The 15,736-nt window shown below is 40.6% G+C and overlaps 1 protein-coding gene across 7 annotated transcripts in view; it reads left to right on the top strand.

The window, feature by feature from the left end:
- farp2 (FERM, RhoGEF and pleckstrin domain protein 2) overlaps window positions 1–15,736 on the top strand; it is a 178,206-nt gene that overhangs the window by 43,855 nt on the left and 118,615 nt on the right. For 6 of the 7 annotated variants that reach the window (XM_072573162.1, XM_072573165.1, XM_072573164.1 and 3 more), the window contains one exon: window positions 9,518–9,622. In XM_072573162.1, the coding sequence (XP_072429263.1) occupies window positions 9,518–9,622 (105 nt within the window). Of the gene's footprint in view, window positions 1–9,517; window positions 9,623–15,736 lie in introns of those variants that run through there. The other variant, XM_072573167.1, reaches the window with a different exon arrangement.

Consider the following 15,736-nt stretch of genomic DNA (forward strand, 5'->3'; position numbering starts at 1 on the left):
GCTGAAAGCTGATCACCACCAACAAGGGAAAAAATATTGTGGGCATCAGATGAGAAGCTATGATCCAGTTTTGATCCTTTGGTTGTTGAATTCCCTCTGATGCTTAAGTGTCTGATATGATGTCTGTGTAATTATATATGTATGTTGTAAAGAAGGCTAATTTGACTTTATAAAATGGACATCACTTTTGATAAATTGTTGGTATTAAAGAACTTGAAACAGTGCCGTAACAGAGTAGATGTTAAAGCTTTTTGTCTTGCACTCATTCGATCAGGATGCAGGAAACCGACTTGAAACAAGACACCATTTTATACTGAATGAGAGGAGATGCTAATTTATTACATCTTAATTGGCAGGAGCTACAGCAAGAGCAGTTAACTGCCAATCAGAATTTTTAGATTTGAAAGGTTGATTTTGATTGCTCAGGGCATTGCCATGAGGATATTTGGAGTTTGGCTGGATCCGTGAACCCTTTCTTTATACATGCATTGTACCTTTTTCAAGTTTCATTTGCCTACATAAAACAAGGTCTTAAGTATTTATGTATGTAGTGGCTAACACTCGAATGCATCACCTCTGCCCGATGATCTTAAGTTGGTTTCTGGTGTAGCTATTAGCACAATCTGGATTATTTAGTAAATAGTTTCCAATAGCATAATCACACCTGATGATAGGTATACTTTTCTGAGGCTTGTTGCCTATAAGTAGTCTGCCAGCTGCAAATGGTTCATGAGATATGTTGTTTGATACTGTCCTCCAGCCATTGGACTACAGACCCGGACTCTCACTAGCACGAACTCCTATATCACATTATTCATTGGTGTGGTTGGCCAAACGGTCTCTTTGGCATAGTGGCAGCATCTTGTTAGGGGGGAAGCCATGTGGGGATTTTCTCCTGTTATCATGCAGAATACTTTGGTTATGCCCTACCTCTGTGTCAAGCTTACTCTGTGATTGGATGGCTAGGTTCCTATTCACAAGGAAATCATTTACTAAATAAATGGGACTGTGCTATGAATTACATTAAAAACTGATTTAAGATCATTAACTGGGCTCACAATATGTTGCACTCTGCATATTAGAAGCTATGTATGTAAGTACTCAACCATGCTTTATGTGAGCAAAAAGAACTTTTATATACATTGCATCTCTTTTGAAGATAGGCTTCTTGATCCAGCCAAACTCTGCATCCTCTGTAATGCTGTGACCAGTCAAAATCTATCTGCTTAGTCTGAGAATTAAGATTGACATTAACTATTCTTGCTGCACATTCATGCCAAATATAGCCCAATGCGTCAGCACCCTCTTAGACTGTAAAACAGTGGAGCCGAGGTAGGCCATTCAGCCCATCGTGTCTGCTGCACCATACAGTGGGATCATGGCTGATCTGATCATTTTCATCTCCACTTTTTTGCCTTTTTCCCATAAACTCTTGATTCCCTTAAAAAATCTGTCTATCTCAGCCTTGAATAGACTTAATGACCCAACCTTGACAACCTTCTGTGGTAAAGTATTCCACAGATTCACTACCCTGTGAGAGAAGAAATTCCTTCTCATCTCTGTCTTAAATGTGTGACCCTTCAGTCCCTCCAGGAATACAATCTGCTTACTCCAATGGTGGAGGCAACCTCCAACTATTCAACTGCAGACGCCATCACACCTGAATTCTTGCGTCAAGTTTTCAACTCCCTTGCCTTAGAAAAAAATTCTCGATGGCAATGATAAACTAATCTTAAAATATACTTTGGAAGAATGAATTATGTACATTTATGTTTAATGTTTATGTATTTTTAACTAAGACCTTCATTGCTTTGTACTTAGTAACTTTCAGCAATAGTTGTGTAATAAACTAACCTTTATCTTGCTTAAAACTAAAGCTTTGCTGCTGGTTATTTTTAAATTGGAACAGTTGAAAGACTAAAAAGGAGCCGAGTGAACTATTCATATTCACAGTTCGTGGAGCACACTGATCACACTGGTGTCGTTGTGACGCTAGACTTCTGTATCATGGCTTAAGTGAGGTTCTGGAAGGCTTATGCCTGTGAGACTTTTACTCCGATATCAGAGAAAGGGAGATGCCAGGAAGGATCTGTGATTCAACATTACATTTGGGATCAAGAGCAAAACCAAAGAATTATAGCAGTCTGCAATCAACTGCTTATCAGGTGGAGGCTGCAGTGCTATACTTTTTAAGTGATTTAGAAGTGGCATTTAGTAGCTGATGAGACATAGTATCCATCTCACTGAGTATTCTTGTAAAAGTTATAATGTTGAAGGACAGTATTCTTAGGGAGGAATTGCAAATGTGGTAATCTGTCATGGTAACGGACCTGTTTTGAGACAGGGTCATATAGGGCTATTGAGTATTTGTGCTAACCTGCTAGAAATTACACTAACAGTTTGGATCTGAGAAATATGCTGGAGTGTTTACTCTTAGCACTATCAACATGATCAAGAGCATTGTGTGTTGGGGCCTGGAAATGGAAACTGTTGGGCAACAGGTTCTCTTGATATAGACAACAGACTGTCCTTCAGCAAAAGTATGTTCATCCTTAAAACCTGACAGCGAAAGCTGATGTGTTAGATTGTGGCTCAGCAAGGAGGAGGAGAAGTTGTTGAAAGTTATAGATGATTAGAAGAGTCAGACATCAGTCACTTGAGGATCATGTCCTGTGGCCAGTCCTTCAGCAAGAACACATTCAACTTGAAAGAGGAGTGGAAGATGATGGACAATGTTCAGAAATTGGCCAAACTTTGCCTGTCAGCTTTCTAAGGAAAAGGGACACCTGACCTTGGTCATGAGGTAGTAACCTACATAATGTGTATGTATCTACATACTGGAGAACTGTAAGAATACCTATAGGTATTGAACCATTGCCCCTGAAAGTACCTGACATTCCTGCAAATGTCAATCGTGTATGATTAAAGCGAAACGCAGCTAACATAACCCTTCAAAACTGTCCTTGTGTGTTAACAGGCTACTCATAATATTGTTAGAATATACTATTTATTATAGTTATGTACATTGCTCTTGTGCCAGCTCTCATCCTTGGAATATTTCACTGATCCCCCTTCTCAATTTTCATTTAAAATCTTTTGTATTATCTCCCCGCTTGAGTGCCCTGCCAAATTTCGTAATCAGCTATCTTCACTGCTTTCCTTCCTTGACCTCTGCACTGAGTGACTTCTTAACTTTGTGATTTCAGCATGCACCTCTATTCTCTCCTCGTCTTCATTGCCTCCTTATCCTCCTTTAAGCTGCCCCAGTGTGTAAACTCTCCTGTAGCATTCTGTCTTCAACATTCCATCTCTAGTTTCCACCTTACTTTTATCAGTGACTGACACAAGTATCATTTTCTTGTATAAATTATTAATTTTGCTGCACATCCCCTTCTTTCTCCTAACTATACAATCTCTGACCCCTGGAAAAGCCTCTTGCTTTTTCCCATCCCTGTGCACCTCAAGTCATCTAGGTCCTTGCACACTTCTGACTCTCTTTCTGCAGATATTGTTTCCCTCAGTTATACCGTCACCTCCATCATTGCCCTATTCTTCCTTAAAACTATTCCGCTCACTCTTGTTCCCCATTGTGCCTTTGTCTCAGCACATTTAAGTCAGCGATGCAGACTTGAGTGATGGTGGACAGCTGGTGTATCTGTAAGATTTGCTTCCTTCTGTATCTTCTCTTTCCTTTTTCTATAGTATGTTGGACGAACTTGCTGTAAGGTGGCTTTTGCCTTTAGCTCTCATCTTTGACTCATGCCCACTTTGAAGTCACCTTCTCCATATGCTGCATCTCCTGGCCCACATGATAACTATATTAATGTTTTCTTGTCAGTTATTGGCTCCCATTCTGTCGTTGCCATACTCTCTGTTCCTCATCTCCATCCTTCCTTCCCTGACCAAAGGTCTCAAATGTGTTGTGGCCTTGCAGATCTATACCCAGCTTGGCTATGTTGTAACTCTGATTCCTTCCATGAATCTTTGAATCGGGCTAATCCCCCTGTTGTAGTACCGAAATGGCTCTTGTCAAATTTGCAAACAGCATTGCGAGTGAAAATAACCTATTAAATTATTGCTTTTCTGCATTCTTGACCCAATTTTCTCTTTATTACAATAAACCCCTCAATCTTCATCCAGTACCTTGACTCAGGAGCTGAGCTGGATAGAACTACACTAATCTGATTTCACTCTTATCAAACCAGTCAAAGAAACACCTACCATTTCTTTCTCTTGCTCCTATTCTGTTACTGTTGTAGATTCCCATAGATCTATCCTTGTCACTCTCATTCTCCTTTGCACACTGTCTCATGATAATGTAATTTGGATACGCAACATGGCATTTCTCATGCATGCTGATGACACCAGCTTTACTTCACGACCAGTACCTTCAGTGTTTCCATTGTCTCTAGTTTGTCACAGTGCTTGTCTGGCTCCCAGTATTAGATGAGTAGAAGTGCCCTCCAGCCAAGAATTGGGAAGACAGAAGCCATTATTTTTGGTCCCTGTCATAATCTGTGATCCCTAAGTACTGACCCTATCCCTGACTCTGGCAACTGTCTATAGCTGAGACATTGATCACCATTTTGGTGTTATCTTAGACCCTGATCAGAATTTGGAGTCAGTATCCTCTCCAGGACCACCTGCTTCTATCTTTGTAATATTGCTTGGCTCTACCTCTGTGTCAATTCATCTGCAGCTGAAGTCCTAACTCATATTTAAGTTTCATCTACACTTGACTAAAGGTCCCTTCTGTCTTCCAATCATACAGTTATAGAGATGCACAGCACAAAAATAGACCTTTCAGTTCAACTCACCCATGCCGACCAAATATCCTAACCTAATCTAGTCCCATTTGCCAGCACTTAGTCCATATCCCTCTGAACCCTTCCTATTCATATACCCATCCATATGCCTCTCAAATGTTACAGTTGTACCAAGCTCAACCACTTCCTCTGGCAGCTCATTCCATACATGCACCACCCTCTGTGTGAACAGGTTGCCACATAAGTCCCTTTTAACCTTTTCCCCTCTCGCCCTAAACCTATGCCGTCTAGTTCTGGACTCCACCCCCACCCCAGGGAAAATATCACGTCTGTTTACCCTATCCATGCTCCTCATGATTTTATAAATCTCTATAAGGTCACCCCTCAGCCTCCAACGCTCCAGGGCAAACAGCCCCAGCCTATTCAGCTTCTACCTCTGGCTCAAATCGGCCAACCTTGGCAATATCCTTGTAAGTCTTTTCTGAACCCTTTTCAAGTTTCACAAAATCCTTACGGTAGGAGAGAGACCAGAATTGCATGCAATATTCCAAAAGTGGCCTAACCAATGTCCTGTATAGCCGTAATATCACCTCCCAATTCCTGTATTATCAAGGCTCTTTCCAATAAAGGAAAGCATACTAAATGCCTTCTTCACTGTCTTATCTACCTGCATCTCCACTTTCAACGAGCTATGAACCTGCACTCCAAGGTCTCTTTGTTCAGCAACACTCCTCAGGACCTTACCATTAAGTGTATAAGTACTGCTCCGAATTGCCATTCTAAAATGCAGCACCTTACATTTATCTAAACTTCTTGGCCCATTAGCCCTTCTGGTGAATATCCCATTATACTCTGAGGTAACCTCCTTCGCTGTCCACTACACCTCCCAATTTTGGTGTCATCTGCAAACTTACTAACTATACCTCCTATGTTCACATCCAAATTATTTTTATAATTGTCAAAAAGCAGTGAACCCATCTCTGATCCTTGTGGTACACCATTGGTCACAGGCCTCCAGTCTGAAAAGTAACCCTCCACCACCACTAACCCTCTGTCTTCTACCTTCGAGCCTGTTCTGTATCTAAATAGTTAGTTCTCCCGGTATTCCGAGACCTAACCTTGCTAACCAGTCTACCGTGAGGAACCTTGTTGAACGCTGTACTGAAGTCCATATAGATCACATCCACACTCTGTCCTCATCAATCTCTTCATTATTTCTTCAAAAAAACTCAATCAAGTTAGTGAGAAATGATTTCCCATGCACACAGCCATGTTGACTATCCCTAACCTATCCTTGCCTTTCCAAATAAATGTAAATCCTGTCCCTCAGAATCCCCTCCAACATCTTGCCCATGACTGAGGTCAGGCTCACCGATCAATAGTTCCCTGGCCTTTTCCTTACGACCTTTCATAAATAGTAGCACCACGTTAGCCACCTTCCAGTCTTCTGCCACCTCACCTGTGACTATCGATGACACAAATATCTCAGCAAGGGGCCCAGCAATCACTTCTCTAGCTTCCCATAGAGTCCGAGGGTACACCTGATCAGGTTCTGGGGATTTATACACCTTTGTGTTTCAAGACATCCAGCACCACTACCTTTTGTAATATGGACGTTTTTCAAGATGTCACCATCTATTTCCCCACATTCTCTATATTTCGTGTCCTTCTCCACAGTAAACATTGATGCACAATACTCATTTAATATCGCCTGTGGTTCCACATATAGGCTGCCTTGCTGATCTTCGAGAGGCCCTGTTCTCTCCCTAGTTGCCTTTTTATCCTTAGTATATTTCTAAAATCCCTTTTGGATTTTCCTTATTCCGATTTGCCAAAGCTAGCTCACGTCCACTTTTTTCCCCTCCTGATTTCCCTTTTAAAGATACTCCTCCTGCCATTTTACTCTTCTTAGGATTGACTCAATCTCTGCTGTCTATACTTGACATATGCTTCCTTCTTCATCTTAACCAAAACCTCAATTTCTCTACTCATCCAGCATTCCTTACATGTACCAGCCTTTCCTTTCACCCTAGCAGGAACATACTGTCTCTGGACTCTCGTTATCTCATTTCTGAAGGCTTCCTGTTTTCCAGCTGTCACTTCACCTGTGAGCATCTGCCCTCAAATCAACTTTTGAAAGTCCTTGCCTAATACCGTCAAGATTGGCCTACTTCCAATTTAGCACTTCAACTTTTTGATCTGGTCTATCCTTGTCCATTTCTATTTTAAAACTAATAGAATTATGGTCACTGGCCCCAAAGTACGCTCCCACTGACACCTCAGTCACCTGCCCTGCCTTATTTCCCAAGAATAGGTAACGTTTTGCACCTTCTCTAGTAGGTATATCCACATACTGAATCAGAAAATCATCTTGTATACACTTAACAAATTCCTCCCCATCTAAACCCTTAACACTATGGCAGTCCCAGTCAATGTATGGAAAGTTAAAATCCCCTACCATTACTGCCCTATTATTCTCACAGGGTAACTGAGATCTCCTTAGAAATTTGTTTTTCAATTTCCTGCTGACTATTGGGGAGGGGTCTATAATACAGTCCCAATAAGGTAATTGTCCCTTTCTTATTTCTCAGTTCCACCTAAATAACTTCCCTGGAATATCCTCCCTAAGTACAGCTGTAATGCTATCCCTTTCCCTCTCCTCTTTGCCCCCCCGCCTTTCTATCCTTCCTGTAGCATTTGTATCCTGGAACATTAAGCTGCCTGTCCTGTCCATCCCTGAGCCTGTCTCTGTAATTGCTATGATTTCCCAGTCCCGTGTTCCTAAACTTGCCCTGAGTTCATCTGCCTTCCCTGTAGGCCTCTTGCATTGAAGTAAATGCAGTTTAATTTGTCAGTCCTACCTTGTACTCTGCTTTGTTCCTGCCTGTCCTGACTGTTTGACTCACTCCTTTTCCCTGCTGTACCCGTCTCAGATTAATCTTTCCTCACTATTTCTGAGCCCCAGTCACCCACCATACTAGTTTAAACCCTGCCAAGTGGCTCTTGCAAATCTCCCTGCCAGTATTTTAGTCCTTTTCCAATTCAGGTGCAATCCATCCTCCTCGTACAGATCACTTCTACCCCGGAAGAAATACCAATGATCCAAAACTGTGAACGCCTCTCCTCTGCACCAGCTCCTCAGCCACGCATTCATCTGCTCTGTCCTCCTATTCCTACCCTCACTAGCTTGTAGCATGGGAGTAGTCCAGGTATTACTACCTTCTGATCTCCTTTGAGTTCCTGCCAACTTTCTATATTGTCCCTTCAGAATCTCATCCTTCCTATGTCATTAGCTCCAATGTGTACAATGTCCTCCTGCTGGTCCCTCTCCCCTTTGAATACAATCTGCACCCTCTCCAAGATATCCTTGACCCTGGCACTAGGGAGGCAGTGCACCATTCTGATTTTTTTGCTGCTGGCTGCAGAAATGTCTGTCTGTGCCTCAGACTAGAGAGTCCCCAATCACAATCGATTGCTTCGAACCAGACGTACCCCTCATTACATTAGAGCCAGTCTCGATACCAGAAACTTGGCTGTTGGTGCTTCATTCCCCTGAAAGTCCACCCCCCCCCCCCCCCCCCCCCCCCATATTTTCTAAAACAACATACTTGTTTGAGATTGGGATAGCCACAGGAGACTCCTGCACTACCTGCCTATCCCTCCTACCTTTTTTGGAGTTAACAGATCTGTCTGACTGTGTATCTGTGGTTTTTCTCCCTTCTATAACTGGCATCCATCACACCTCTTACTCATGTAAATTCCTTATTGCATCTAACTGCCAATCCATGCCATCTGATCAGATTTGCAACAAAAGACACTTCCTGCAGACATAATCATCATGGAAACTCTTCGTCAACTCCCACATCCAATATGAAGAGCACATCGCTGTACTAAAGGCCATCTTTGCTCCTTCACAATCTACTGACCCAGAAAATAGCACCGTCCATTGCTCTAAACAGAACACTGCTCCAGGCTAACTTAAATTTTAAAAATATAAGTCATAAATATTAATCAAGGGACAGATCTCAATAAAATGTAATCCAGAAAGAACCCACTCTACTCACTATTGTAGATTTATAACAAGGCTCCACTTAAAAACTATGCACTTATCTGTTCCTGTGCTGTGAGCTCTCCCACACAGGTTCCTCGAAGGTCAGCTGTGAATTTTGCTGTTTGTTAATTTTTCCTAGATACACTCTGATATCCAGAGATACTTGAACTGAAACTGCAAAGGCAGTAACTGTGCAGATTTACTGCTGTGTCTGGTAGCAGTATGGGTTTCTTTCTCTGACCATGTGGTCACTGCCTTTGTCTGCCTTCCTCCTTTTTAAAGTGCTGTTGTTTTGATATTTTATCCTCAAGTTCCAAAACAATGCAACAGTATACAGGTATAAAACAGTAACTGCTGCTACTGGAATTTGAGGAAATCACTTCCAATGCCTAAAATACCTGAGCTTATCTGGGACTGTGCTGTTTGTACCAAATCATATTCACTCACCACCCCTGTGCTAGCGGTCTCCAGGTCCAGTGACACTTTTGGAAACGTCATCTGTTTTTTCCCTTCTCCTCCTTGCCTTTTTGTCCCTGTATCTCTAACCTGCAGCTCTATTGGAGTTCAGTGTCGAATATTGTTGGAAACCATTCTGTTGAAATGCCTGAGTATGTTTCACTGTGTTTTTAAAAATGCTGTCAAAGTGAAAATTGATGTGATGGTTCTTACTTTTGTTATGTCTGTAATTCTCCTTCTACAGCAAAAAGCTTATGGCCAGGGTCTGATTGATGAAATCTGCCACCGTCTCAACCTTGTCGAGAGTGATTATTTTGGGCTGGAATTTCGCAACAATCGGGGAAATGAGGTATGTAATCTGGACAGTTCTGTGCTTTGATGACAGCAGTCCAAATCTCAAAGCAGCAAATGTGTTGTCACTGCAGCTGTGCATAAATGGGAAAGTTATTTGGCCAATGGGGGTTACACTGACTGTGAACAAGACTCCTTTCCCCAAATAAATGATCTGTGACTAATGCAGTAACGTCTGAGTGCACAGACCTGTATGTAGAACATCGTCACCAGAGTACGCAGTATTTGTGTTGGTGCTCTGGGCGTTTTGCCTGATTGTTGGCCTTGAGTTTGGTTGTAAATACAGATCATCGCAACTATGTGCTTGCCAAACACTCCTCTCCTTGTCTTTTTCTGTTTTGACTCTCCTCGCCTCTTTCCCTTTCCCTTCTAATAGACACTAAAGAATCAGCAGTTTCGAATCCTTTTCATACAGTGAAGCTGGGCATGGTAATGACGTTCAGTCTAAGCAGTGGTTTATTGTTTATTTAAATATTTCCAATTGATTTCTTGGTTGAAAATGATCTTTGATCAGGTTTAGTGGTTTTCACCCTACCCCTGAAGCCGTGCTGTACTGAAGGAAAGATAGGGGGCAAGTTGAGTTCACATTTAAAATGAAATCTGCAGCCTTTCATTTCGACCATGTCTTTAGAATAGAAACCTGAGACTGGGATCAAATGCATTTTATGCCAAGCTCTCTAAGGAGGAAGTGGTTAGATAAACAATAGAGCTTTACTCTGGAAGGAGAGGGGTCAATTATTTAGGGAGGGAATTCATTTTGTGAAGCCTAGGTAGCTGCACATTACTGTGTGTTGAAGTTTTAGATTGGGTCATTCATCACCTAGAAACTGTTGGATTTTTTTCAATTGTTATCTTTTTCTCCCCTTTCCCAGGAGATTTTGTGATCGCATGCAATGGACTGATGTGTGTGGAAGTTACACCATGTCAATGGACCAACATCAGTTCTTTTCATATGTCAAGGCAAGACTTTGACTAAATAATCAACCAGATGAAACAAAATAATGCTCCCCTTAGAACAGTCCAAACTCAGCCACATCTATAAAGATCAAGTTATTTCTGAGAAATTGTAATAGTTCTTTGAGGAAAGAGTTGTTGATGAAGGATATCAGTTGAATTTTCTGTGCCCTGCTTTTGTAAAGGTGTTTGAGTTGTGACCCACAAGAAGATTTGCTTAAAATTAAGAAACCCATTGTTGAAAGGAATGTGGCAGCATGGATCGAGAATTGGCTTAAATAAAATGGATAGAGCATTTTGGCTGTTGGATGCATTTTTGAGCTGGAGGAATGTAATAAATGGGTTTCCCTGAGTTAATATTGCTCTCATACATAAATCATGACTTCTGCATAAGAGGCATAATGTAAAAACGTGCACACGTTTCAAGACTCTGGTGAGTGTTTCATCTGAAAGAGGCTGAATGTAAGTTTTCGGCAGTGAAGTGCTTGCTTAAATATGAAGTGACATGTTTTTGGGAGGAAGAAAATGAAATGGAAGCTATGTGATTAAACTTCAAAGTAAGTAGGGAAGCAGAGAGACTTGAAGGTGCAAATATATAAAATTTCAAGCAGGAGGGCAAGTTAACAAGACTAAAACTAAAAAAAAATGTCTGCCCTAACTTTTTAAAATAGGGTCCAGAGTTGGAAAGGACAGATATGATGCATAATACGATTAAATCATTGACTTGCACCATAGTTGAAATATTCTGTCCATATTTATGGGGATGGTAGTGGGGAAGGTGGCCTGGGGAAGATGGCCTTTCTCTAGGAACGTTGTCAAATCTTTGGAATAAATGTAGAATTCTGTCATGGTTCCAGAGATGAGGCTTTCCTAGTGAAAGGAGAGTGAAGCAATCTGGACTGTCTTCAGTACGATAAAGAGAGGTAGATGATTGAAAGCTGGAAATGTCATGCTGTTTGGTGTGTCGCTAACTTGGGGATAAATTTATGATCATAAGAAGCGGGGAAGAAATTGTTTTCTTTTTATAAAGTGTGTTGTTCGGCTATGGCACTGTCCTAGCAGAAATTGGTCAAAGTTTAATCTGCAATAACTTGTAAATAGAATGGAATAAGTCTTCAGAGAAAACAAACGTTTAAAGTGTGTGGAGGAACCCTGGTTGCTTTGTTCTTGGTCTTTTAGGGAGCCAGTCCAGGAGTGATATCCCAAATTGAGAGAAACCAGGGGCACGTGTCTAAATCAGAAATGCAATAGGTCACAAGCATTTTATGCCATATGTAGCCTTCTCACCCGCTGCAAAATTCAAAGAATGTAGCTTATTTCAGAATTCTGCGTGCAATGTGCAAGATTTTCCCTCTTCCTGACTTTGCATTCTCAGTGGTAGCCCCCACCCAATCTATCAAATATCAACAAATGAAAGTACACAGTAAAGTATACTACCTGTCGTGGAAAATGTACAATGCTTTGAGGTCATTTTGTAGCATATTTCCAATACTATGTTTAATGTTCCAATTTATTCCCTTTTTGAATTGTGTAGATATTTATTTAACTGGTCGAAGAGATGACATGAATAAATTACTACTTTCATTATGAAGTGCTATGATTCATAGATGATTTTAAGATGACAAAGAAATGCCATCAGGCTGTTTGTGTTCACACATGTGGAAAATGACATGTCCATTGTCATTCCCTGTTCCAGTGGGTGTCGTGTCAATGTGAACTAATTAAACAAGGTAGAGGAATAAAAGCAGGCTCATGATTAAGGAACTTTCTGGGTATTTCTCAATTTAAGATTGGAAATTAGTGCCTGCAGCAAACCGTGTTCAGCTAATGATACTGGACAGTGTTTAGGCTACAAATCTGCTGGTGTTTTAAACTGCTGCTGCAGTCAGTGATGGGAATGTGCTGACCTGAGATCACCTTGTTCTGCACCCCTCCTAATCTGAAGTTTTACAGATGTGGAAAAAGTACTCTCCTGCTGTTTTGGGCTTTTTTAAAAAATATTTTCTAGTTAACTCAAACCTCTGTAGAGTAAATAGTTGGAGAATGCGAGTCTTTGTTTCCTGTTCCAGTGGATCTGCTCCTTAACATCTCTTTATGAAATGTCAAACATACCTCAAGGTGCAACCAGGGTAAATGACTTTCCACACTTCACTATAGTATTGCAACAACTAGAAGATTGTAGAGTAAGCGATCCATTTAAAGGATTGTGCTGGACAGTTGACATTACCCTGGGCAATGAGCATTGTCTGATGAGAACAGACTCAAAAATGAGAAGTTTCATGTCACGTTCCAAAGGCCTTCTAATTTTATTTGACTAGGCTGATGCTAGAACAGGTGCAGTGTTCATGGAGTGGCCCTTCCACTGGCCAGCTTATTTACAATTGATTAACTGAAGAGTACCTTTATTTACCACTCCTATTGCATTACCGTGTGTGTTCTGTCAGTGGTACAGTTTAACTTTTTACCCTTACAAGCAATCCTTGTCTTTTAATACCAATTATCACTTGAGTGTTAAGTTTTCAAGTGTATCAGTGGTGCTTTGTCATTGGTAATACAGAACTTGAGTATTGCTTTAAAAAAAAGACCCATTCTGTCAAAGCTTTTCATCTTGCACTTACAAAGGCAATTCACAAGGGCCAACAACTTTTCCATGGCATCTAAGAAGTGAGAGCTGATTGGTTGGCAAGTAGACATGAATGATGGGGGTAGATATGAATGCCCCACTTAGATTTTGCCGGTCAGATAACTGTCAAGTTTTATTTAACTTAAACCAAGCATGTATACTGGTTAACACATCGGCCAAAAAATGAGAGAATGGCTTTCAATTGTTTTGACCTGGAGTAAGTGCAACACATCTATGGGACTCTATTAACAGATGTGATGTCCAACCAGTGCAGTGGCACCACACTGAGCCCAAATGACTGTTTTAGTTGATTGTCAGCATAGCTCTTAGCATGGACAGGGATATTTAGCAAATGTTGTCCAATCACATAATCATTTCTAATTTTGGACACTGCTTTGGACTTTCCAATCATGGGCTGGTTGGCAATGGTCAGTACCTGCTTTGAACAGTGGAAAGGATATGATGTTTGATATGATCTGCTAGTCCTTGGGATGTAGACCCTATATACCTAGCATCTGCAATCCTTTAGTTCAAAGTCTCAAATAACCCATGTTTTCAAGGATTTATATGTCCGCAAGATATAGCATGGGAATTTCATACCCACCAATATGCTTTAGTGTTGTCCTTCTGTTATTGTGGTTAAGCTGTAAACGTGTTTGACTCATAATTGCTGTTGCAAACTATTTTGCTTAACATGCACATTTCCTCTCCTAAACATCCGTTTATAGTGAGAACATAGTTTGTTTACAGATGTTACAGATCTTGAGATATGAACGGTGCTGGTTTGCATTTTCTTTGGTACAGAATAATTTTGAGCAGGACAGATGTGGTCACAAGGAGAAGGGCTTAAAACTTATAGTTTAGCTGTTTATTTCCAATTTTTGTTTACACTCAAAAACATTAGGTAGAGCTACTACACCTTTGATGGGAAATAATTAAATTTTATTATCAATATTTTATTATCAAGTGTCAAGATTTACCAAAGAACTCCAGATGTTTTTTTAGTCCCATGACCCTTAAGAGAAAGGTAACTGGACTCGAAATGTTTACGCTCTATTCATCTTTACTGATGCTGCCCAGATCTGTTGAATTTCTCCAGTGATTTCTGTTCGAGATGTAGATATTCATGGTCAGCATTTGCTCCCAACAGGACAGATAGGCACTGTTTTTTTCATCTTGCTAATTTGGCTAATGGTCTCCTCTTGGGGTACTAACCTCATACCATATGGTCTAGAGTTTTAAATGATGTGAAATCCTGAAGGGTACAGGTTATTTAAGATGTTCAGGATCATTATTAAAGATGGGGTTGGCTTCAATCATTTATATTAGCATTATATAGAAAGATGTTCTCTATTTAGCCATGTATTATGCCAAATTGACAATCCTTACCTTTAGGATTATAAAAGTTTAATTAAATATGACTTGTGTCAATAAATTTAGTTATCAAGAATGGACTGACAGCAGGCACTTGAGTAAAAGGTCTAATCTTTTTGTACAAGTCTGATTTTGGTTGTAAATTGCATTTAGCTGAAATCTACAATTTAAATTCTAAGACTCCTAGCCTTTAACAAACTCTCCAGTGTAGGACAGTTGGACTTGCTTAAAGAACTAGCTGAAACTGGTTCCTCTGACTGGGTTAGGGGAGGGGTGAGGGGAGCAAGGGGAGGTGGGGAGTGTATAAATCTAAGAGTCAATCAACCTATAATGGTAAAGGTTGCAAAAAGAATAAAAACAACTTCAAAGACCTTATCTGAATGCATGCAACATTTGAGACAAAACAGAAGATCGAGTACAAATAGAAATGTGCAAATATGATCTGGAAGCCATTGCTGGCAGGATGATATGGAATATTGAAGGGTAGAGGACAATTAAGATGTTCAGCACGTTTATTAAAGATGGGGGTAGCTCCAATCATTGATACTAGCATTATGGCGAGAGAGGTTCTCAATTTAGTGGCAGGATGTGGGGATGGCTTGTGTAGAGATGAGAAATGATAAGGGCAAGGAATCACTTGTGGGCATGATATGCAGGCCCTCTCACAGTAACTACATTTCAGGGTGAATCATAAAGATAATAATAATGGGACTTTGTGAGAAAGGCATAGTGGTGACCATTAGAGATCTTGATCTATGTATAGACTGGAAAATTTATATAGATCAGCCTCTATCAGTTACTTCAAACCACATGTTCTGGAGCCAAAGGGCTATGCAAGATTTAGTTTTGTGCAGAGGGATGGGATTAATTAAGGACTTTGAAGTTATGGCACTCTGGAGCGGCAGCAATGATAATGTGATAGAATATTCCTTCAGTTTGAAGGAGAGAGGTGTGGGTCTGAAACTCTTTAAAACTAAACTAAGGGAAATTATAAATGCATGAAAGCAGAGCTAGCTAAAGTGGCAAATTACGGTAAAGGATAGGTCAATAGAGTTGAAGCAGCAGACATTTACAGAGATAATCTCCAAATAGATGCATTCTACCAAGTGAAAGAAGGTACAAGAATGGACTTGGACTTGCCCTCTGTTTAAACAAGTAATA

Source organism: Chiloscyllium punctatum, chromosome 6, assembly GCF_047496795.1.
Source record: "Chiloscyllium punctatum isolate Juve2018m chromosome 6, sChiPun1.3, whole genome shotgun sequence".
In the NCBI taxonomy this organism is placed as follows: Eukaryota; Metazoa; Chordata; class Chondrichthyes; order Orectolobiformes; family Hemiscylliidae; genus Chiloscyllium; species Chiloscyllium punctatum.